The sequence below is a fragment of the Haemaphysalis longicornis genome, unplaced genomic scaffold (genome assembly GCF_048455015.1).
Source record: "Haemaphysalis longicornis isolate Haplotype H1 unplaced genomic scaffold, Haemaphysalis longicornis Haplotype H1 scaffold_1, whole genome shotgun sequence".
NCBI classification, from domain to species: domain Eukaryota; kingdom Metazoa; phylum Arthropoda; class Arachnida; order Ixodida; family Ixodidae; genus Haemaphysalis; species Haemaphysalis longicornis.
In genome coordinates this window covers 213,816,880-213,839,865 of record NW_027526203.1, presented here as the reverse complement: position 1 = coordinate 213,839,865, position 22,986 = coordinate 213,816,880, and the positions used below count along the sequence as shown (strand labels likewise).

Genomic DNA, 22,986 nt, shown 5'->3' with positions numbered 1-22,986 from the left:
TGTGCGTCCCTTCATTCTGTGTGCCAATGTCAACAACCTCCAGGAGCGAGAAGACACATTGATGAACTTACAAGTCGAACCATGAAACGTGTGACAACACTAGTCCAGAAATGAGCACTTCTTCACGGGGTTCATCGCTGCACCAAGCTGACAACCGAAAGCACGTCCAAATGGCACGAAATTCGAGACAGCCTTGTTGCAGTACAAGCGGTGGGAGTTTGTGGTCTGGGGAAGTTGGCACATCGCAAAGCAGGCGGAAAGGAAGAATACCTGCTCTTCAGTCAGTGTGCTCGAAACCCTGGGTCCCAATCCGTCGTCTTTGACGGAGCTTTTGAACGCCGAGTATGCGACCTCCAAGGCCGGTATTTCGGGGAAAGGCGTGGAGGTGGAGGGGTGGAGGCAGGATGCCTTGGCATTTGAGCCCGCCTCCCAGCCGGACGATGGCCAGGGTTCTGTGAGGTCACCTTTTAGGTCAACGGGAACCCCGGATGCGTCAAAAGCTTTCGCGAGTTCCGACGCGAAGGAGAAACCAATGCTTCCGTAGGACATGGCTTTGGTGCCGTCGGTGAAGTACCATGGCTTGGAGAAGGCAGCCAGGGATATCAAGACAGTATTTAGGCCGTGCCGGTATTTAAAGTACGGTAGCACATAGCTTCTCGGGTACTCGTCTATGTGAGTGTAGTTGAGCTCCTTGCGAAAGATATGCCACTTCTTCATGGCCCAGATCCACTTCTGGACGAAGAGGTGGTTTTTATGCTCGAAGAAGGTGTCGTACAAGTCTGAAAGCTCGTCATCGGTGTATGAACTGCTGTTCGGCCAGAGGACAACGGCAACGTTTCGGATGTGGCCCGCAATAGTTTCCTTGGAATCACCCGCCCAGGGCACCTCAGCAATCTTGTCTACGGTCACTTGCTTTACCCTATTTAGGAGTTCATTGATCACTTTTCGCCTGTTTGGTCCGTAGTGGTATGATGCGTAAACTGAAGCGAAGAGCCACTCATAGGCAAGTTCAACTTGCGTCGCGCAGAAAATGTACCTGTGCTCAGCGGCTCTTCTGTTGTCTTCATGTCCTGCCAGCAGCAGCCTCCTGTCCGCAAGCGGAGCGTACACTTGAACAAACGTCCAAGCGATGTGGTCCAGCAGTTCTTCCCTTGTGTAGTTGCTGAACATCTCATTCACAACTTCAAGTAGACTCCGGTCCCATACGGTCAGGCTGTCGGTTAAGATAAGTTCTCCACAGCCTTTCACGTTGTTGCTGAGTTGTGAAATCCACCGTGACACAGATATGTTGCCGGTAAAATTTTCAATGTGCTTCAACTGGAATTGCACGGGCCGATTTGCCTTTATCTTTCCGACTTGCGTAAGCCGAGCAAAAATGCTGCTCTCTATTTTTGCAATTCTGTCGACATATTCCTTGGAACGCCTGGGCTTGCCGGTGGTAAATGGGTTATAGAAGGTGTTCCAGTACATGACGTATGAGCTTAGAGCGTAAGGTTCCCGTTTAGTGTCAAAACGGGGGACAAACGGAGTGCCGGCGCCGAGCAGGAGGTGTTTTCCCCTGGCATCCGCTGTCCTGGCCTGCGAGCAGCGGTGGATCGCTGCGTGAAACCAGGCATCCACGCGCCAGTTAAACGCCAGATCCAGGAGCACGCCCAGAGGTTCGGCTCCCGCGAGTGGGCCTTCGGGCCACGGGATCCTCAGCTCCCGCATGAAGTCCTTCAGCTCGATGATGCCCGTCTTCGTGTCTACGCGGCCGGTCAGCTGCATGCAAGAGGAGAACGCGTCGCCCAACTTCTTGCCCACACGCCGGTGACGGGCAGCGGCAGCGAGCCCCTGCGGAAAGCGCTCGTACCAGGAACCCATAGCACCGCTCATGGAAGCAGAGCCGTAGCTGTGAACCTCCGCAGCTGGGGCCCACGACGAGCAGGCGTACGCCTCGAAATCTTCGCATGGGTCCACACTGGTGTTGACAGTGAAGGTAATAATTTCGTCGTAGTAGTGGCAACCCACAGTGCGGCAGGGAAAACTGGAGCCACGGAACAGGCTCTGAAAGTGCGACTCTTGGGGCGTGAAGTAGAAGAAGAGTGCCAGCATGGCCAGCAAGATGGATGTGGCGGCTACCACGATGAAGGCAGCGTTGCAGGTAGTGCGGTTGTGGTGTCGCTGTCCGGGACGCCTGATCGCCTGCGTTAGATTGGTAATATTCGGCATCAGTCTTTGCCTACGAATCGAGAAAAAAAATTGGAGTCTTTTTTGGCTTCCGCGAAAGGTTCTACGCAGTATGCTGTCACTGTATAAATGATATTATACAAAGATACGCCGAATTAAGGTACCCCTTAGCACTATGTGAAGGGCAACGAACAGCTGTATTTGGCAGGCATTACATGCCCCGTCATACACACCCTAAGCCTGGACATGTGTCCGCACCCGACGAAAACGCGAAGAAAGTCGCAGGGCTCATCGAGAAGCTCCCGCCATTGCCAGCCAACGACGCGATCTGTGGACGCACATATCAGGCAACGTGACTACGATCTGGAACAGGAACAAACCATAGCCGAAAACTAGAACCAAACCGATATTTTTGCCGGAATTGTACCCGAACTCTAACCGCTACTTTTTAGCACGCTTCACCCTAACCTCAACTGAACCGGAAAAAAATGTCGGTTAGCGGTTCACGACGCAACGGTTGGCCCTGTGCTGATAACGGCGGTCAGTGCGATTGGGTTCCTTTACCGTTCACGAGGTACCAACGTCATAATCGCCCACACTTGCTCCCCTACGGTCCGCCGCAAGATTGTGAACGCTCTGTCTGGGTCACGACATATGGGGAAAGGAATATGCAGCACTATTGCGAGCCTGTGTAGGCGACTGTCGCGCGCGAAGGACCGCGCAGCTGATTATAAACTCTACGCATCCTGCAGGAAGCCCGAAAGATTGGTTTTGCAATTTCCAAGCACACCGTATTTGCACTATTCTAACGTGCTCCCTTTATTGCTAAAAGTAGCTTTCAAAATTGTGTGCGTTACAATCGGCTAAAAACAGAAATAAGCTTCACAGCGGCCAGCAGCATTGTCATGGACACGAACTCCTACTAAAATCCAACTCAATACAATCAAGAACAATGCGTCAACATGAGGTGAGTAAATGTTGATGCGCCCATTCTTCAATGAGCATACTTAGTCAGCTTTGCCCATTTTTCTGCTACTGCAATTAGCATGTCACTTGTAAGATTTCGAAGATCAAGGCCCTTAAATTAAAGGGGCCATGCAGGAAGAACACAAATTTGGTTAATTTGAAAGATTGTCTCGTTAGAATCATAGTGACACCACTTTTGACGTAAACTTCGCTCAAACCCAGTCTAAAATCACAACAGGAATACCGCAAAAATCTAACAGGAATTCCTGTCGCACGACAGAAAACTTCGTTGTGACAACAGAAGTCCTGTTGTTACGACAAACCCATCTGTTGTTACGACACACATTTCTATCGTGACGACAAAGTCAATTTTCTCAACGACAAACATTCCTGTAATTACAACAGAACTGCCATTCACGCTACTCTTCACAATGGGCAATAACAATCAAGACATGTGCAACTACTGATGGAACATCAGCATCACGACAAGACACGAATTAGGCACGACGGAACATGAAAATCAGGACAGGAATACGAATCACGACAGAACACCAGAATCCCGACACGACAAGACTACGACAATACGACAGTACGACACGCGAAAATACGACAGAACTACAGAAATCTTTTCTGTCGTCTTTTTCGACTGGGAATAAGCTATAAATTAGGAAAAAAGGTAATCGCCAGGCCACCCACTAGTTCATTTCCCGAAACAGAACCTATGATGTCATATGCCCATCTGTGCGACGTGATAGGTGTCCGACCTATCACATAATCAGAAGGTATGGTCCCCGCTATATGGTCAGTTTTTCAAAATGCTTAGAGTGGGCAAGTCTACGTTTTCAGAAACTATAAATAATGGTAACAGTGCACGGAAAACTGTTATCACGTTGACCGCAGTTTTTCTCATTTTGAAAGTAATTCAAGAAAAATCTCATGACCTCACAGGCACTACGTATCTCGTCTTTGAAGAAAAGACATCGCTAAAGTGTAAACGAAGCATGCAGAAGAGCAGACGGAACGGGCGCCCTCCAGTTCGTCCACCGCTGGCCCCGCGGTCTACCTTTGGCTGGTTCCACTGCGTTAGCGCTGCTTTGTTTTCGAACCTACAATTGTGTTACTCACCCGCCGCGGTGGCTCAGTGGCTAAGGCGTTGCGCTGCTGAGCACGAGGTCGCGGGTTCGATTCCCGGCGGCGGTGGTTGCTTTTCTGATGGAGGCGAAAAGCAAAAATGCCCGTGTGTACGAGATTCCGGCGCACGTTAAAGATCCCCAGGTGGTCAAAATTAATCCGGAGCCCTCCACTACGGCGCGCCTCATCGCCTGCGTTGCGTCGGCGCGTTAAACCCTACAATCAATCAATTGTGTTACTCGTTTGATTCTGCAGTTGGAGGTGCCGTTGTCACGAATTAAGGACCCACTCTCACAAAAAATGCCTATACATTGTCCTCTTCTAACAGAAACTCATCCCCTTCAGTTTCTAATTGCATCATTGTTGGTTAGATTGCCGGTTACCCGCTAGAGCGAACTACGTGATCACAAGTGTCAGAAGTAACGGAGACGCACTCACACGCACGCACACTTTACTGATGGTTATCTCAAAATAAGTACCGGGGATAAGAGCCTTTAATTTAATGCCTGTGCGTCGGGTTAAGGCTCATAATATTGACTAACACCCTTGGTCCGGTGACTGCGACCAGATTATCTAGCGTGACCCCCCTAGTCTAGGTAGTTTAGGTATAGGTAGTATAAGTATAGGTAGCATAGGTAAGTATAGGTAGTCTTATCGAAGTATGAAGTACCCAGGGCATTATATTAATGTAATTTTCATCTGCAGCGAAAGTCTGACTCATCAGGCGTCAGAGACGGACAGGCGGGTCTCCCCGTTGAGTCCACATAAAAACACCCCGTATTGTCTCAAAGAGAATCTTTAATTGGCTACCCCAAACGGAAATCCGGCGGTCCTGTGTACGCACAAACCTCCTTCGAAGCAATCCTATGCGAATGCCCTAATAAAGCAAGTGGGAGAAGAGTTACAAGTAAGGGAGATTGGCTGGACTTATCCCAACGGAGCGCGCACGCAGCGAGCTACTGCGTGAATCTCAAGCGATGACGGTGGGTAGTGCGGGATCAATGGTGCTGTGGCAAAAACCGTCAACACGTTACTTGGAAATGTGTAGGCCACGCGTCATACGTAAAACACCGGCCGCACGTCGCAGCTTCGCCTGTTAACAATCGGTACGGAGTGCATGGGCGCATTTGTAACTTACTTACGCGACCCGTTGTTATAATTGGTTCGGTCCAGCAGGAGCTGAAGCGGAATGACATTAAGGCGCCCGAATTCGTGTGGAAGCGGTCCTTTTTTTCCGTTTCGGCACTTTGCGTTCGACTGTTTCTCCAAGAAAGCTTTATCTCCGAAATTAGCACGAACTCACGGGAAGGTAGTCTTTCGGCGAAATTGAGGCCGCCAGCGCCATTGCTGCTGCTGCTACGCCTAGTTTTGCGCAGAGGCTCCACGCTTTCCTTCTCTAGCTTGCCTATCTCTTTTACCACCCTTTCTCCTCTCTAATCTTTCAGCCCCCTCCTCCCCCTCTCCCCCGCACTGGGTTGTATCGGAGCCCCCAGATGGGCTCAATAATATCCCCAGTGCACTTCCTTCCCTTTTCACCCGAACCACCATCTCTCTTTCCTCTCTCTCTTTCCTCTCTCTCTCTCTCTCTCTCTCTCTCTCTCTCTCTCTCTCTCTCTCTCTCTCTCTCTCTCTCTCTCTCTCTCTCTCTCTCTGCTCAACCTCCCCGCTGGGGGCGCGGTGCTCTGCAACTGGGGACAACAACCAAAGAGAGCTTCGCGCCTACGCCTTTCGTAAGGCTCTCGTAATGAACTGTTATCAGCTTCTCGCTGTGAAAACCAGCAACTCTCGCTTATTAAATCTCGCGGAATGAAAGGTGCATTTTGAGCCGATTTCAGCTGGCGCAAAGTCAGTGCCAATGCGCTGCCACTGTATAACCATTTGGCCACCGACTTCCCAGCATTTTTCAACGGATTGGGCAACGCGGACGTTAGCGAACACGTCTTCTCTCTTCTTAGCCTCAAAATTGACTTGCACGTTCTCCAGGGGGAGTGCCAATCGACTTTGTGAATGTAAGGAAAAGAGCGGATACCGCTGCCACGGCCGCTGGATGAAAGGCGCACTGACGTGCGGCCTGCCGCGTGCCTCCAAAGCGGCGTGAGTGCGCCTAGAGCCAAATACTGGAACCGCGGCGCCACCGTTCCGGGACTGGTTGCGGCGAGCGCGGCCCGCGGGACGCCGGTTTTTGGACCGCTTATTTCGAAGTGTGGGGTTATCATCGGCGTTCCACGCTATACATAAGGCATTTACCAGCACTAATGTCACGCCTGTTAAAAGACTAACACGATTAGCGGCGGCCGAGCTTCATTTGGTCAAGATGGAAGGTAAATTCTGTTCGCAGCAGCAGCATTACGCGTTGATAGTGTGCCTTCTGTCTCGCATTGGTGTGTCATTATCTTACATCGCCCGGAATGCTCTTTGTGACCTCACGCCCGGCAAAGATTTACGTTTTGTCGGCAAGCTGCGACTGCAGAGAATATATTAAAATTCCGGACAAACAGAAACAATGTTTCTGTGACGGCACTTGTTATTTATGAGTGCCAACACTTCCAGTGGCGTAAATCATGGGGGGGTCAGGGGGGTCCTGACCCCCCTTGTGTTCGGGCTGGGGGGGGACACCCTTGCAAGTGTCCCCCCCCCCCTTGAGATTCATCTTTCATTTACCTTTGAAAGCTAAAACAACTGTTGTTTTTGTCACTAATAAGTACTGCACGAGCTGAAATAACCATCCCATTTTTTTCAATAATTGATGCAGCTGTAGCGGGCATTGAGAAGAGGTTTAATCCAGATTCTGAGGGAATCGTGACGTACAGGGCACTGGAACGTGTCCTTCTGAACCGGTCATCAGAAGCAGATTTGGACGTGATCCGACGATACAAGAGCATCGATATCGGTAAAGTCGTGTCTCGCGTGCGCTTGTTGCACGAAGAACACTGCAACCTCAAGTCCGCCGACGACGTGGCAGCAGTACTCCGGAACATGCACACGTCCACCCGCCAGTATTTCAAGGAAGTGGAGAGTGTTCTCAGGATTATCTTAGTGATGCCGGTCTCTTCCTGTGAAGCACAGAGATCGTTCAGTGCCTTGAGAAGACTGAAAACATGGCTGCGTAGTACGATGAGGGAGGAACACCTCAACTGCATGGCTTTGGCACACGTTCATCAAGACAATATAGACCTCATAACGTTGCCAGGGTTGTTGAAAAACTTTGTCAGTGCGTGCAAAAACCGCGCTCTCGTTTTTGGACCCTCTAGAAGTGTCGAAAGCTAGGAAACATGTCATAGGTGATCAGTACTCATATTGTACATAGTATTTCTTATTGATCTTTTTTTAACGTCTGCAATAGCACAGTGCAATTACGTGAGGTATGAAAGCATGCTCGTTTTTCTTATTTTAATTCAAATCACGATAGTAATTTGTATATAAATGAAAATAAAGCACAAAACAAAATGGCCGCCTTGGCAAGATGTGTGTCCCCCCTTGTGATTTTTCTGGATTTACGCCACTGAACACTTCTCAATGTTTAAGACATAACCAACTTTTATGTAGGCTTTTCCTCGTGCGCTAAATAAAACACCACAATTTGTATTAATTTCACGGCACATATGACTTGAATACACGTTGTTTAGTTATGAAGTAATACTACTATCATAGCTATGTCGGCCCTTTGGTATTTTGACAATATATATATATATATATATATATATATATATATATATATATATATATATATATATATATATATTATATATATATATATATATATATATATATATATATATATATAGTGTGGTAATCCGGCAATAGTGGCGGGGGACAATCCCACGGGATGGACATGTGCCGGCTGAGGATGAGGAGGTGGCGCGAGAGGAGCGAGGATAGGACATGGCGGACTCGGCTGGGCGACGTGTGTGCAGCCGGATCGGCTGAGCGGCGTACCTTGGCGTAGCGGGACTCCAAGTAAAGGTGTGATCGAGGGGGCTCAGTGTCCTTCTGGGGATCCGCGGCCGGGTGCAAGAACCCCGGTACCACATCTGGCGCCCTGAACGTGGGGCCGGCCGTGGTTCCTAGGAAGGGCATTGTGGTCTTCTTCCTCGTTTTGGTGTTCCGCGGCAAATGTGACCGACAGCTCGCTGAAGATGCGGTCAGACACGATCGACCTGGTGGACCAGTCTCTGGTGGTGGACATCTCGGATGCCCTCAGCGAGAGGGACAAGGTCAAGTTCACTGTCCACACCAAGACGACGCTGTCGGACTTCCAGAAGCCGGAGTTCTCTGTGCTTCGGCAGCACGAGGAGTTCATCTGGCTCCACGACGCCCTGGAGGAGAGCGAGGACTACGCCGGGATGATCATTCCCCCGGCCCCTCCGCGGCCGGACTTCGACGCCTCGCGGGAGAAGCTCCAGAAGCTCGGCGAGGGCGAGGGCTCCATGACCAAGGAGGAGTTCGCCAAGATGAAGCAGGAGCTCGAGGCGGACAGCTGCTGACGACTGCGCCGGGCACCACCCCCGCGGAGCAAGGCCCGCGGACAGGACCTTGCCACGTTTGGACCTTCTGCAAGGACCCCCGGGTCTTAGGAGGCCACCTGTGGCACCGGTCTACTGCCATCCGGGCTGAGCCGTGGGAGTCCCTCGAGAGTGCCGACGCGACCCGCGGAGCAAGACCCGCGGACAGGACCTTGCCACGTTTGGACCTTCTGCAAGGACCCCCGGGTCTTAGGAGGCCACCTGTGGCACCGGTCTACTGCCATCCGGGCTGAGCCGTGGGAGTCCCTCGAGAGTGCCGACGACTGCAGCCGAGGGCAGCCAGCGTCGGCCTTTTCTTCGGAGGGGGGGAGAGTGTGGTAATCCGGCAATAGTGGCGGGGGACAATCCCACGGGATGGACATGTGCCGGCTGAGGATGAGGAGGCGGCGCGAGAGGAGCGAGGATAGGACATGGCGGACTCGGCTGGGCGACGTGTGTGCAGCCGGATCGGCTGAGCGGTGTACCTTGGCGTAGCGGGACTCCAAGTAAAGGTGTGATCGAGGGGGCTCAGTGTCCTTCTGGGGAACCGCGGCCGGGTGCAAGAACCCCGGTACCACAATATATATATATATATATATATAAATATATATATATATATATATATATATATATATATATATATATATATATATATATATATATATATATATAGATATATATATATATATATATATATATATATACATCAAATGAACAGCGATTCCAGTTTCTACCTGATATTTATACTTGTTCTCTGTAGCCTCGAAAAAATTAAGGAGATCAGATGGGATGTCCGGTTCAACAAAAGACTAAAAAAAGTATTTGGTGAGCTTCGGCAAGCTAAATTTTTGCCCGGAAACAAAAGAAAAAAGCGAAATTGTACAGAAATTCTAAAAAATTGCCTAATAATGCGTAAGCATTCAAACACCGCTTTTCCATTTCACCTTCTTTTCTTTTCTTTGTTATTGTACATCAACAATCTACATCTAGAATATCACTATTATTATTTGTTCGAACTGCGTGAATTATACGCATTTCTTGTGCAGACACAAGGCATTACACTTCTTGCATTATGTAGAGATTATGCTTGAGTACTCAAAAAAGAAAGCTGACGTAATAATAACGTATATGAAAATTTTCCTACGCTACGAAAATAATTCGGATTGAAGCGCGGTATGTTCAGAGAGCAAAACTACCGCAACGTCTTTAGAGCGCGCTAATTTGAGCACATACTGGTGCTGCTCCAGGATCCCGGCCGTTAGCTTCAGGGATAAATGCATATGGGTTTAAATCGGCGATGAAATAACGGAGGAAATGTACCTAGCGCTAGTTCCCATCGCAAAGTTTTAAAAAATGCTTAGCAGCTAGGAGAGTGGACCGTACGCACGGTCTCTTCAACACAACACGGCGCATTATTTTTCTTTCTATACAACCTCTGAAATCAAGTTTTCAGTAGCGTGTTTAGTGGCGTTGTCGTGCCTGCGAAAGTGAAACAACCCAAATCTTTATGCGCGGAAAGACATAATCGAGCCAGTATAAGAGTATCAAAAGACAGGCACAGCAAATGGCTAGTCTTTTCAGATCCTTTTTCAACCATCCTATCGCATGTCCCCGTTTTATGAGGCGCGCATTCTGCCCGGCCAAAATGTTTTTGCAATAGAAGTCTCTTTAAAGCAAGCTTTATTCCGTCGCCGGGAAATATTCGTCGCTCTCGCGTTTGTCGACGCCTCGTTTCCCGAGAAAGGTGACATTTTTTGAAATTTCGGACGAAAATTTACGCCCACCTCCCCTCGCGGGAACCCTGGTGTGATGCGACGCTGAGGGAGTTCAAGCGCAAGCGGAGAGCAACCATCGACCGAAAGGCCGCCGGAGAGCGGTACACCGGTTATATTCTAGGCACTATATATGCGCAGCGCGCCCGAAGGAGAGCAAACCGCGGAGAGAGAGAGTACTGCACATGCGCAGCACCGCGCGCAGCGCCGCCCACCGGCGGAGTGAGAGCGCGCTGGGCCGCACACGCTCTCACCTGGGCACGCGCCGGCGCCAGTGCGTCTGCCGCGGCTATGACGCAACACAATCCAACACAATCCACTTTAATCCAATCCAATCCAAGCCAATCGAATCCAATCCAATGCCCCTCGCGAGAGTACAGTGCCTAGAATAGTATATTCTAGGCACTGTAGCGAGAGAGTGTTCGCTATCGGAGAGGAGAGCGGAAGAGTGGCTGCGGACAACGGACGCACGCAGGAAGGACAGGGCCGCCGACAAGAGATGCTCTGAGCGTCGCATCTAATAAAGCCCAACCGAATACCTGCCGCTTGAACTGTAGCTAATCAACTTGCGACTTTACACTGTGCTGTGTGAGAGACGTTTTCAGACAAAGCTAACCGGTGGTTACTGTCTTTTTGTTGATATTATCTTTTTTTAACAATGTTGTCGAATATGGAGCATATTTTTAGATTTGTTAGATTGAAAATGTATTGCCTATATCTCATTCAAGAATTATTTCAACTTATGGCTGCTTCAGTCACGGCCGGGCGGCTGAATCGAGCGACAGACTGACAGACATACATACCTACGGACAGACAGTTTTCACGATTGAGTAGCCCAGGAAGGACAACAACATGTTTAAAACCCGTGCGCTGGCTGTGTCTCTCAGTCGGCTCAAGCGCTCGCCTACGGGGACCGCCCCGCTCCGTCCCGAAGCCAGTCCCCGAACGCTAGCGCCGCGAGGGAGTCAAGCGGCGGCATCCAACGGCCGTTAGAGTTCCTGTGCTGCGGGAGCTATATACAGGAACTCTAACGGCCGTGAGTCAGTAGTATTAACTCTATGCGGCCGTGCCACTGCGCAAGGCATCGTCGCCCCGAGATCGAACAGAGTCGGCCCCTGGCGGCGGCGGAATTGTGGATGGTGCTCTCGCGTCGTCGGCTGGTTCGGCTCGTTCACGTTGCGCGCGGCGCAAAACGCGTGCTGCACACGACAAAACAACCAATTTGTGTGCTTCTTTGGCAGAAAGCAATGACACAGTTACCTCTGATTCCGCATTTCCTCTAGAGACGCAATAATGGACGGCCGTTGCGGGCGGGTTAATGCGCTGGTTTACTTCCACGAAACATCTTCGCCGTAGTAACCGCTTGAGTGTGAAACGTGTTATAAACATTGCTTTGGGACGTTGCATCTTTCTTATTGATGAGCGCAGTCGTCTGCCGTTTCGGGAACGTCAAAGGGTTATTTTTAAAGGTGGCGTGGTGGTTATTTAAAGGATAAAAGTTTAGTACACGAAACGGGTAAGTCTAGGTAGTGTTGGAAAGAAGCGACAAAACCTGTGCATACCCGTACATTTGCCACATCGTAAAATTGCGCTGTGTCCTTATAGTAAGAAGAAACAAACAAAAGCAATTGCTGGACACGACCTGTGCGCTATCGCCCATACATTACCTGGGACGTATTTTACACCCGAAAGCGCCTGTGTGATCGAATTCTTCCCGTACCTTTTCGAAAATAAATACCATTTTTAGAGTCGTTTTTTGTTAATTTTACGTAATATTTAAAATACATTTCTGTGGATGCGCAAGAGTATTTCGGGGGATTTCTCGGTAAAATTAAGCAGTTGTGAGTTTGCGCCTGTCCTGTGCATTTCGTGTGTCATTTTTATATATCCCATTTTCAAATCTCGGCATGAATCACCTTGTCCAGAAATGTTTCACTCAGCATAACCAAATCCCTAATATGGTCACGTCTTAACCTTTTAAGGTGGACCCAAGTTAAAAGAAGGAGGAAAAATCGCGTAATATAATGCACGTTGTTGCCCACATGTGTTGAGGGTATGTGCCATGACTCGCTTGATTTTTTTTCTCACAATGCTCGCTTTCAATACAATTTTAAAAAAAAAGGCGAGCCACAATTCCTGGACAATCTCGGGCAAAAAGGGGGGTTAATGAGTTTTGAAAATAGTGGCGTCTACTTGTTAAGTACTGCTTTTTCACCGGTACGGAATACGGCGCCTAGCGTACTTTCAATTTAATGTAATACTGATAACCAACGCATGGCTTTTCGCGTTACATGCGTTCTCTTCTCGCTGCGCTTGGAACGTTTGCAACCACCTCCCCCCCCCCTTAAAAAAATGAAATGCACAGAAAGGGAACCCGCTGCGCTGTTTTGTAACGAAAAATAAAAAGGAACATTTTACTTATACCTCTGCAACAGGGCAACCTCATTTGCCATCTTTATGGTTCGCAAGCGACATTACGCAAGAATGCAAACACATCTCCCTGTTCTAGGCACCTGTTAGATTTTAAAAGGAATTCAACTGGTCAACATGCACTGCAGCGGTAACCGAAAATATGTGCCCACTGTGAAGTCGAAGCTTGGTTTACGCACTGTAAACCAGCTTGACACTTGCAAGTCAAGCTAATCCGAGATTGTACTGCGCGCGTTAGCAATTCAGTTCGCAAGTTCACTTGCGACGAAAGCCTTAAATAAGTGATCCGACACCGTTATTCACCAAACCTGCCTTCAGAGTCGCTAAAATTTCATTTAATTAAAGCTGCATGCGCGCAAAAGACCTGTTAGAACGGTTGCATTTATATCTCTGCGCTGGTTAAAATTCAGTAATTTTATGTTGTCTTTCGAACACAAAAAAATATCGTACGCTCTTAGAAAAAATGTCGGGGCAGTTAATTGATGTTACCATTCAAGGGCATCCTGCAAATGCAAGAATGCTTCATGCTACCAGTGAAATTGACTGAAACTGCTTGAATTCCAGAGATAGAGGCTTCCTGATTTGTTTCTAATGATTTTATTGAAGGCTTAAAGCTATAGTCTGGAAAGATAGAGCTTGCTACGAGCCACGGCGTACAAGTTCATTGTCATTATTGCGGTCGTTCTGAGATTCCCCATGGGTCGCCGCTTTTTTGGCGTAGTAATGAAAACTTATTGCCGCTTCCATGCTATGCATTGAACGTTGAGAAACCGAACAGCATACCACTCTTGTCTGCGCCTGTCGTCCGCACATACGGCGCGAAAAAGGCATGAAGCACGTCCACAGTGTGCATTCTGCCGGGCCGCTCAGCGGAGCATTCACACTAGCAGCGCGACACTATCGCCACCTACATGTCGATTTCGCGGTGATATTGTGCGTTTTCGACGGTCCGCTCCGCTCCGCGTGGTCCACTCAGCGCGAGCGAAGCGTCAGAATAGCTAAGCGATAATTTCGATGGACAAGCATCCAGGCCTCTGGTCGCGCCGTCTGTGTGACTAAACCAAAAATGCACCCAAAAGGAAAATAATGTTTCTGCCACTAAAATAAAACAAAAACCGCCCTTGTGGCCGTTTTTAACATTACTTACTCATCTAGTCCTTGAAGTGACATAATGGTGATTAATAATTTTAACAAAGAGGATACCGATAAGGACTTCCCCCTTCAGGCAGCCATCTTGCTTTCTGCGGGAATAGTGACACCCTATTTAGCGTGGTGGGCATTCGAAGTTAGCCTGGCCATCCGCCGACTGAGCAGAGCCTGCAGTCTCGAAAACGAAAGCTATCTACACACGCAAGCGTCGTATTCATCGGCGCGTATAAACAAGCTTGTTTCTGTAAACTAACCTGTTAGTGCAACAACAACAAAAAAAAATAACAGAAAAAACGCGCCTCACTCGTGTTGTGGTGGAGAGCAAGAACCACCAACGTGCGATGTCGGAGAAAGCTGCATTCATTCTACTATACACTTGCGATGCCTATAGCATCGTGCATTTGTCTTTGGAACACCAGTCACGACTACCATGCCGCGGTGACGGCGTGGCAGTGAATGCCCACCTTGTGCCCCATCCACGGTGGTCGCTTGAGCGACGCTAGCCCAACCCGGCGCTCGATGCCAACCGTGCCGCGCTTCTGCGACGACAACGGCTGAACCAGAGCGCCGGTGCTGGAGGTCTCTGCGGGGCCGGGAACTGCGGTGTCATGGTCGGCCGAGGATATGTCTGCGAGGTCCACTTCACCCTGCCTGTCAGCTGCCGACGCTGCTCCTCGCGGTGTGAGATCTGCAGACCACGACAAGGTGGAATCTTTAGGCGTAGAGTGCACCCATGCGCATAGATAGGAATGAATTTTGTGCGTCTTCTCGTGTGCATGCGCACGCACATTTCGGGTGGAAAAGCAAAAAAAAAAATAATAACGAAACCCGCCGTGAATGTTTGAACGACTTCATAAAAATAATAAAATGCATGAAGGCGTTTCCGACTAATCTGCACAACCCTACACGCCCACTTCATTTTTGCGAAAAAAGGGGGCGGATTTCCCCAAAGGAATGCCTGCGGTGGTGCAGGCACCGCAGTCAAAGCTTGCGTCTGCTTTCGCATGGCGTGCAGCGACATTTTAAAGTTACCTTTGTTTCATTGCTTTGTATTTTGGTTGTGGCCGCGCTGTCATTTTTGATGCACATAAAAAAAAAAGGCGTCGCTACTGATGACAGCGCCTCTGCCTTTTTGTGACGTCACTCTTTAAGGAGTTCGACTGACAATTAGCTAGTAACGACGAAGCGCACTTATAGTACCGATGAGGAACGGCATTTGCTTGAACTATGGTGGCTGTAGCGGTACAGAGCAGCAAACAGGTATTGAGGATTTGAATTTCGACCGCTGAGGCTGTACTTGTGATGGAGGATGGATGAAAAAAAAAAAAAAAACCGTGCGGGTTACAGAACTTGCAGTGCATTGCAGATTACAGAACTTCAAAGGACACTGGAGTGAGTTGTAAACACAGTCTTATCACAAAGTCTAAGTTCCGCTAGTCATGTTCTGAGTTCTTTCAGCCCGTTTACACGCTTTTAAAGGGGCCCTGAAAGGCGTTTTGAGCACACTAAATTGACTAGCGCAATCGTTAGATTGGGTCGTCAACATCATCTGTGCCAAGTATTACTCTTTTACGCGCAGCGGAAAGCTCACACTTTTGTTGCAAAGTTTGTCGCTTTTTTCTCACCCTTCCCTTCGTGTTTTTGGACGCCGCCATCTTCACATGTCTACGTCATCAATTCCCAGATGTTCGTCATGAGCTAAACATCCTGCTATTGGGCGGCTTTTTCACGTACTTCCGGCAAAGAGATGAGTCGTCTGCTCAGCGTCGGCTCGCCGGCTGATCGGCCAGCGGAGTGCCGGAGTGCTTGGACATTTTACGACAAACGAAATAAGTGTAAACAAACGCTTAACCGTTTGTATTGAATGCAACAGGGCCATAACACGACATGCATATTCTCTTACCTGAGTACGTTCCATAAAGAAAGCGTTGAAGCCCCGTGGCACTTCTTTCTTGCAATCGCAGAGAACGCCCTGAGCCGAATGCTTGGGTTTGAGGCATACATTTTATTCAACTTCCAAACAATCCAGAGATGCGTTTCGAATGAACACAACGTCACAACATGCGTTGCAAGTCCGAACCGCGATTGACAGACGATGGGTTGCCTCCTCCTGCCCCTCGTAAATTCGGCACTCACCTCGCGCGCGGTTTGCGGGGACGAACAGCAAGTCACTTAAAGGGACAGTGAAGTGATATGTAAACATTGTGGGATTACTAGCGCAAATTGCAGCCCGGAGTCCCGAGGCCATGTTTCGACCACTCTGGGCGCGTTTACGCGATTTTATTTAGTAGAAAAATTAATTTGAAAATGCTGTCCTCCTCTCTTTACGCGCGCCCATTTTCTGTGGCGTTTTCGTGTGACGTCAGGAGGTGCCGAGCTCGCAATTGGCTGCGCTACTGCAAGGCTCCCCGGCCTTCAGACAGAGTCAGTCGGCACAGCGTTTCGTCCGCCGGCCGCCGACGGGTCGTCGCAATTCCTTCGCTCAGTTGAAAGGAAGCCAGGACACGTTTGTGAATGGAAGAATGTGCCTTTCTTTACCTGGTTAGTTTGTACACTGTATCTAGCTCCAAGTCAAGGTCGCTTCACACAAGCGCTGCACAAGCGCACTGGTACGCCAGTAGGAAAATATAAGGCCTCTTGAAGGCGGGAGAAGAGTCAGCGAAGTCAATATAGGTACTAAGGAAATAAAATCAACTGATATTTTTACCGTACAGCGTAAAACTAGGGTGCGGGAAGCACTTTTTTCCGCTGGGTGAACAAGCACAGCGGCCAGCAGCACGACTACGCATCTGCGAACGCTTTTCCGTCTACGAAATGCAATTGCTAGACGTGAGCTATTGTGGAAACTCGCGGTACGCTTACTGCACGAGCGCAATACAACAAATAGTCACCTAAGCTGCTTGAAATGCCAAAACTAAATAGAAGTGTAAACGTGTTGTACAATATATACCTTATATTACCAAGACCGGCTGAGCCGGTCTCGTGGCTTAGTTGTGTGGGGCGCTAGGTGTGTTGTCGCAAGTAGTGTTTTGCAAGTCACGAGTTCGAGTCCCCGCGGGTACGTGCTTTTTTTTTTTTTGTAAGTTAACTTTTTCGTTTTCTGCCGATGTTTTCTACATTGAGTTCACCTTTTTTTTTTAGGCCGCAACGTTCATGGCTCCACGAACTAGTTCACAGAACGCGCGCAGGCTGGCACTGGCGCGCTAGCGAGTTCTCGTTGGCGTGCTGTTGCCATAAGCACCGACTGCTTGCGGGCAGTGGGCACAGGCCAGAATGAACAGACCCTTGGCCTGGTGCGAACACGCTTTTTACGGTACAGGCATGAGTGAGGCAAGCTCCAAATATGGGGGAAAAGCGCATGACATTTGGGCGTCTGCGGGTACGCGGAGGTCGTCCATGCACTGCGTAGGCCTCGGCTAGTGAATGCTACGATTCCAAGCCGTCCTGGGAGGCTTATCTTTATGCATTTCCACAGCTGACAACATGGCAGAAGCGCGGTACGATGATTACTGAGTTATTGAGAATGCCCATCCAACAACGCCACCAGTTGTTTTTTACAGAACCGAAACCGAAACCGAAACTTGTTTGGTTGCTCACCTTGGGCATCGTCCAATCACGGTGCCCGCTCCTCCTAACGTCACAGCTTTAGTTGGTGCGGCCGCCGCAAACCGCGCATGGTAGTTTTTCTTCTTTCGCGCTTTGTAAAATAATTACCGATTTGTCAACCGGATAAACGATGAAAAGTGTGTTAATTTGAGCCAGTCTACGCAGTCCAAGCAAAAACGGGAGCTTGACAAATTCACTTCAGTGTCCCTTTAACTCTGGCGCACAAGCCGAGATGGCTTTTAGCCACGCACACTGCACATACCCCATGCGTGGTTGAGTCGTACGCCGCTTGAGAAAGATAATCGAGACCATGGGAAGCACTATCCACCCGCAGAAGCACAGAACAGGGAGGATTGCAGAAGCACAACGTCGCATTTCATCGCGAAACAAAGGCGTCCACAACACACACACCAGCGCCTCCTGTAATGCCAAACGCATCTCTCACTTCCAAATGGGAGTGAGTAGTATGCCTGCAGTGCCCATATGCCGCGAGGTGGGGCCCAAGCTGAACCGGGATCACGCAACCGTAACTGACTTCGAGAGCGGTCCGTGACTTGTTGACAGGGCAACCGATGTTTGATATTGTCAAAGAAATGGTGCTCGCTCCAGCGCTAGAAAGCTCAGAGCCGCGGCGGAGCATGTTTTGCCAACGTTGCCGCTCTCCACCACGCGTCGCCCCAAGCTAAACTGGCGTTTTGTGCACGGGTTCTGTATCGGTTTAAAATGTCTTTTTCACATGCCGCCGGCAGGAATTACCGCCACCACAAAATAAGGCCCGGCACCAGCGGGGCCACATCTGATACGGCGCTTTTTGGATAAACAGTGCGCGGTGCATGAAAGGGGACCGAGCGCACGATCCTCCCCGAGCGGCTGCGAGTTAGCCGCCGATAAAAAGTCGCGTGCCGCCGATAGCAAAGTTCTGCAGCAACGTACACCGCGAAAGAGCAAGGCCAGGCCGCCGCACACATGGGGCCAGATTTTTCGTTCGCTTTTCCAGCCTTGAGCGGAGTGCGGAATTCATGGTGTCAATAAAGCTTGCCCGTAGCAGACGGCTGTGTGAGCAGCGCAATAGCGGAAGTACGTCACCGCCGAGGAGCGCAGCATCATGGGAGGGAAGGCTCGCTCGGGGGTGACGGGCTCGCTCGCCGTATACAGCGGAGAGTAAGTTGAAAGGAGGAGGAAACGCGGCGCGACGATAATGCGCGGTTTTTGATTTACGATTTCTCAGCTAATACTCATCGCTTCAACAAAATTCTTTGCTTCAACAAAATACATTGCTTTATTTTGTTACATGTACATCCACGCATCGGCGGAAGGTATTTCAGGACCCCTTTAAGCCCTGAAAACTGCATTTGCGCATGCCCTTTCTTTCCCACTATCCTTCCCGCTGATTTGGCGACGTCGGCTTTGACGACACACATGGTAAGCCCGCACGCCTAGATTTATCGGGTTGGTAGCACCTTTAGTGCATAACCCGCCGCGGTGGCTCAGTGGCTAAGGCGTTGTGCTGGTGAGCACGAGGACGCAGGTTCGATTTCCTGCCGCGGCTGCCGCTTTTCTGATGGAAGCGAAAAGAAAAAGCACCCGTGTGTACGAGATTTCGGCGCATGTTAAAGATCCCCAAGTGGTCAAAATTATTTAGGAGCCCTCAACTACGGTGCGCATCATGGCCTGCGTTGCGTCGTCTCGTTAAACCCTACAATCAATCAACCTTTAGAGTATATCGTGGGAGTGATAATGTTAAATGTCGATGCTGACAATAGAATGATTGATTGTAGGGTTTAACGCGCCGACGCAACGCGGGCGATGAGGCGCGCCGTAGTGGAGGGCTCCGGATTAATTTTGACCACCTGGGGATCTTTAACGTGCGCCGAAATCTCGTACACACGGGCGTTTTAGCTTTTCGCCTCCATCAGAAAAGCGGCCGCCGCGGCCGGGAATCGAACCCGCGACCTCGTGCTCAGCAGCGCAACGCCTTAGCCACTGAGCCACCGCGGCGGGTTACTGACAATAGAATGAGTGATAGTAATAGCAAACTTTCGAAGGCTGATATAGCACTAAAATACATTGCCAACCCGTGTGAAGCTATTGCGGTAGTTGATAGGGCGGCCGCGAGCTGCGTTCGGTGTTCTCTCTTCGGCCTCATTCAATAGTGAAATAATAGATCACTTCGGTTAAACTGCGGGTGCGCGTGGTTGCTACTCTCAGAGGGCTTACATACCAACTCTGTAGATGGTAAATAGGACTGTGGCCCAACCCAGAGAGGCAGGTCAAGCTGCCGAGCCAAGCTGCAGCATCGCCGGGCATGCACGTGTCGGTTTATGGGAAACGGCAGGATGTGTCTCCGCAGAGCTCCCTACACCTAAGCTCAGTTAGTTAGTACTTGCCCTCGCTGCATCTCGTTGTTTGCCAGCCCCATCGAGGCTCTTTCCAGGCAGGCAATGGGCTAAGGCATTCCGAGCGCGAGTTCGACAGAGCGTGCGCGCTACCCCGGGAGCAGCACGCCGACATCGAACTCCCCAGCGAAGGTGGAGGCCGGTCAGGGAGACGACGAACTCCCTCGGACCAGCGGAACGGCAGCGGACAACGGCGGCAGCTCCTCCGAGCGCGAGGATACCAGCAGAAGGGCCCCAGCAGTCACGGCACCCGCGGCAAGCGGCACCGAGCTACAACAGGCCGGCGCGGCCGCTCGCGAGACGTTGCAGACGCTGCGCGAGCAACTGGCTCGCCTCAGATGGGTGTAGCACGTTTCCCCATGTCGCATTTCCCCCGTCGCAGTTTTCCCGCCCCGCTCCCCCCGTGTCTCAAAATCCCACTGTCCATAATCCCTGTCTCTCTTCCCCCGTGTTGCGCCTCCCCCGGCCGCGAAAGCCCTCTTCCTGAGCTGGAGAGGGGAGCGAGCAGGGGAGCCCCGCATGGCATTGTGCGTGCTCTGTCCGCCTGGGAGGCAAAGACGGTCGTGCCTCCCTGCCTGCAAGTAAAGAAAAAAGAACTGCAGCAGAAGGATGAAGTGTCTGTCCTTTTTGGCGAAATTTTAAATGCTTCAGTCCCGTCGGGTCGTCAGTGTTAGGCCCCGTAAAGAGAAGGGATACTTAGGAAGGAAGTAAAGAAGGATGTAGAAGGAAGGCAGGAAAGTTAATGCGGCTAGAGTCTAGTGAGTTAGGTTTTCTATAACAGCAAGGAGGCGAAAAGAAGAATCGCCCCTGTGTACGAGATTCCGGCGCACATTAAAGGTCCCCAGGTGGTCAAAATTAATCCGGAGCCCTCTACTACGGCGCGCCTAAGCATATGCGTTGCGTCGGCGCGTTAAACACTACAGTCGAGCATGGAACCTACACGTTGATGACCCGTACTAAATTCGGGCTCATTGCCAGGTCCTGAGGCACATGTGGGCGCATGGCAGGCCAGTTACTCCCCTACATGCCTAGAAAAAAACTATCCTGAGAGTCATAAGCAACTGCATTTCTATGGATTAACTGGGGAGAACACGGAAGCAAGCAACACAGCAGTTCCGGAAGTAGAACGAACGCCCACCCATCGTAACAAAAATTTCCCCAAGACGCGCAATCCAGAAGTTGTGGAAAATCTCATTTGGAACAATTTGTAAACTCTGTCTGTATATAGCCCGTCTGCGTGCTCACTTCAGTAAAAAAATTCGAAACGCTTATTATGTACTTCTTTAATTTTTACCCTGTTCTTTCCCCCGTTAACTTGCAAATATGTTTCCAAATATGTTTTCAGAAAGGCCCGTTCTTCCTCCACGACAATAATCTAGACGTGTCCGTAAAAAAAAAAAAGCTGGAGGGAACAGTGTTCGCTAATTCTTTTTAGCATGACAGCCCAGCCTACGTAATACCTACGTAATACTACGTAATACCCAGCCTACGTAATACGTAATCCCCGTAATGCTCTTCATAAGATTTGCTGCATTTCGGGGGGCTACCGTATGCTTGTTATGTTTTGGATATTGAGAGTGTGCATGTAATTTATGTAATTTTTATTGTATGTAATTTAAAAAAAATACATAAAGAAGGCGTTAGACCATCGTAAACACCAGTCAATTGTCTTATCTGATTTGCATGCCACCAAAAAGGGCGAATATAAATTAACAACTTGCCGTAAATGAAAACAAAAAACGTGTCCTAAAGAATTCAATCAGTTGGCTGCATAACAGGTGTCCCCAGGACGAGATATTAAACAACAATATATAAATATTGAATTTTTAAAAATTCCTGGCAAAGATCAAACATGGCATCACTCAAAAAATAAAAGTACTGCTCCAGATTGCTGTCTACACCCACGTTAAGCGGAAATAAAAATTTAGCGGCTGTCTGAAATAGGGAAGCACCGGATATATCGGTCGCCTAAAAGTTTTCGCACCGAAATGTCCGTACACCGAACTGTCCGTGCACCGAAACGCCCGCTCACCGAAATGTCCGCACCTAAACGTCCTTTACCGAAATGTCCTGCACCGAAATGTCCTGGACCCCTCTTCGTTAGCCTTCCTATAATGGTTTGAGGCTGTAACGAGAACTGCCATTCGAAGTCACCTGAAAAAGTCAGGTTATTCAAGCTTAAATACCTTTACTCTCTTCGTAGTAGTAAATAACTTCGGTCTTGGTTGAATGTGTCGACGATCTATTTTAAAATGTAAGGACGTTACGCTCGGAAACAGTTCCTGGATAAAAAAAAAGATAAAGCATGTCCGGGTGGAACCGAACCCGGTACAACAGTGCAATTACCAAAGGCGCAACCTATACACCAAATCTGAAGGCTGAACACGGCGCCTAATCAGCCGGTTTTGCTTCCGTCTGGACGGAACTGTATAAATTTTCACGCCGGGTCCGTCTGGCCGGAACGCTAAGATGTCAGTTGTATTCCGTCTGAACGGAAGGATAACCGGCAGCGCTGCGTTCCGTCTGGACAGAACTTTAGCACTTGTATATCGTTCCGTCTGGACGGAACGCTAGCCACAGCCTAACTTAAAACCCCTAGGTAGTCCGGGCAGTTCATCGAAAGTCGTTTTATAGAAAAAGTTCAAAAGTGTCGCGAACTGGGCTAGTTGGTACAGATTCATAGTGGTGCAACAGCGCGCAAAAACAAAGACAAAAGGAAGAGGACAACAAAACGAGCGCTGACTAACAACTGAAATATTTATTGCATTATATTATAAATATGAATATTATAAATATTATACAAGAGCGTCCGTGATCATAACAATCTTGACGTATGTCTCACATGTGCATAGAACAACATTCAAC

General features: G+C 49.4%; 1 protein-coding gene across 1 annotated transcript; it reads right to left on the bottom strand.

Moving 5' to 3' along the window:
* Positions 1-99: 99 nt before the first annotated feature.
* Positions 100-21,263, bottom strand: LOC144157212 (endothelin-converting enzyme 1-like). The gene is made up of 3 exons (XM_077688412.1): positions 21,260-21,263; positions 14,584-14,807; positions 100-2,184 (listed from the first exon to the last, which is right to left on the bottom strand). Exons 1-3 carry the CDS (start codon positions 21,261-21,263, stop codon positions 100-102), a joined length of 2,313 nt encoding a protein of 770 aa, XP_077544538.1.
* Positions 21,264-22,986: the final 1,723 nt, after the last annotated feature.

Bases quoted from the DNA above. Each gene is read 5' to 3' on its own strand.
- LOC144157212 (XM_077688412.1), bottom strand. The intron at 2,185-14,583 runs GTGGGCATTCAC...AATCTAACGCAG, and splicing joins CACCGTGGATGGGGCACAAG to GCGATCAGGCGTCCCGGACA.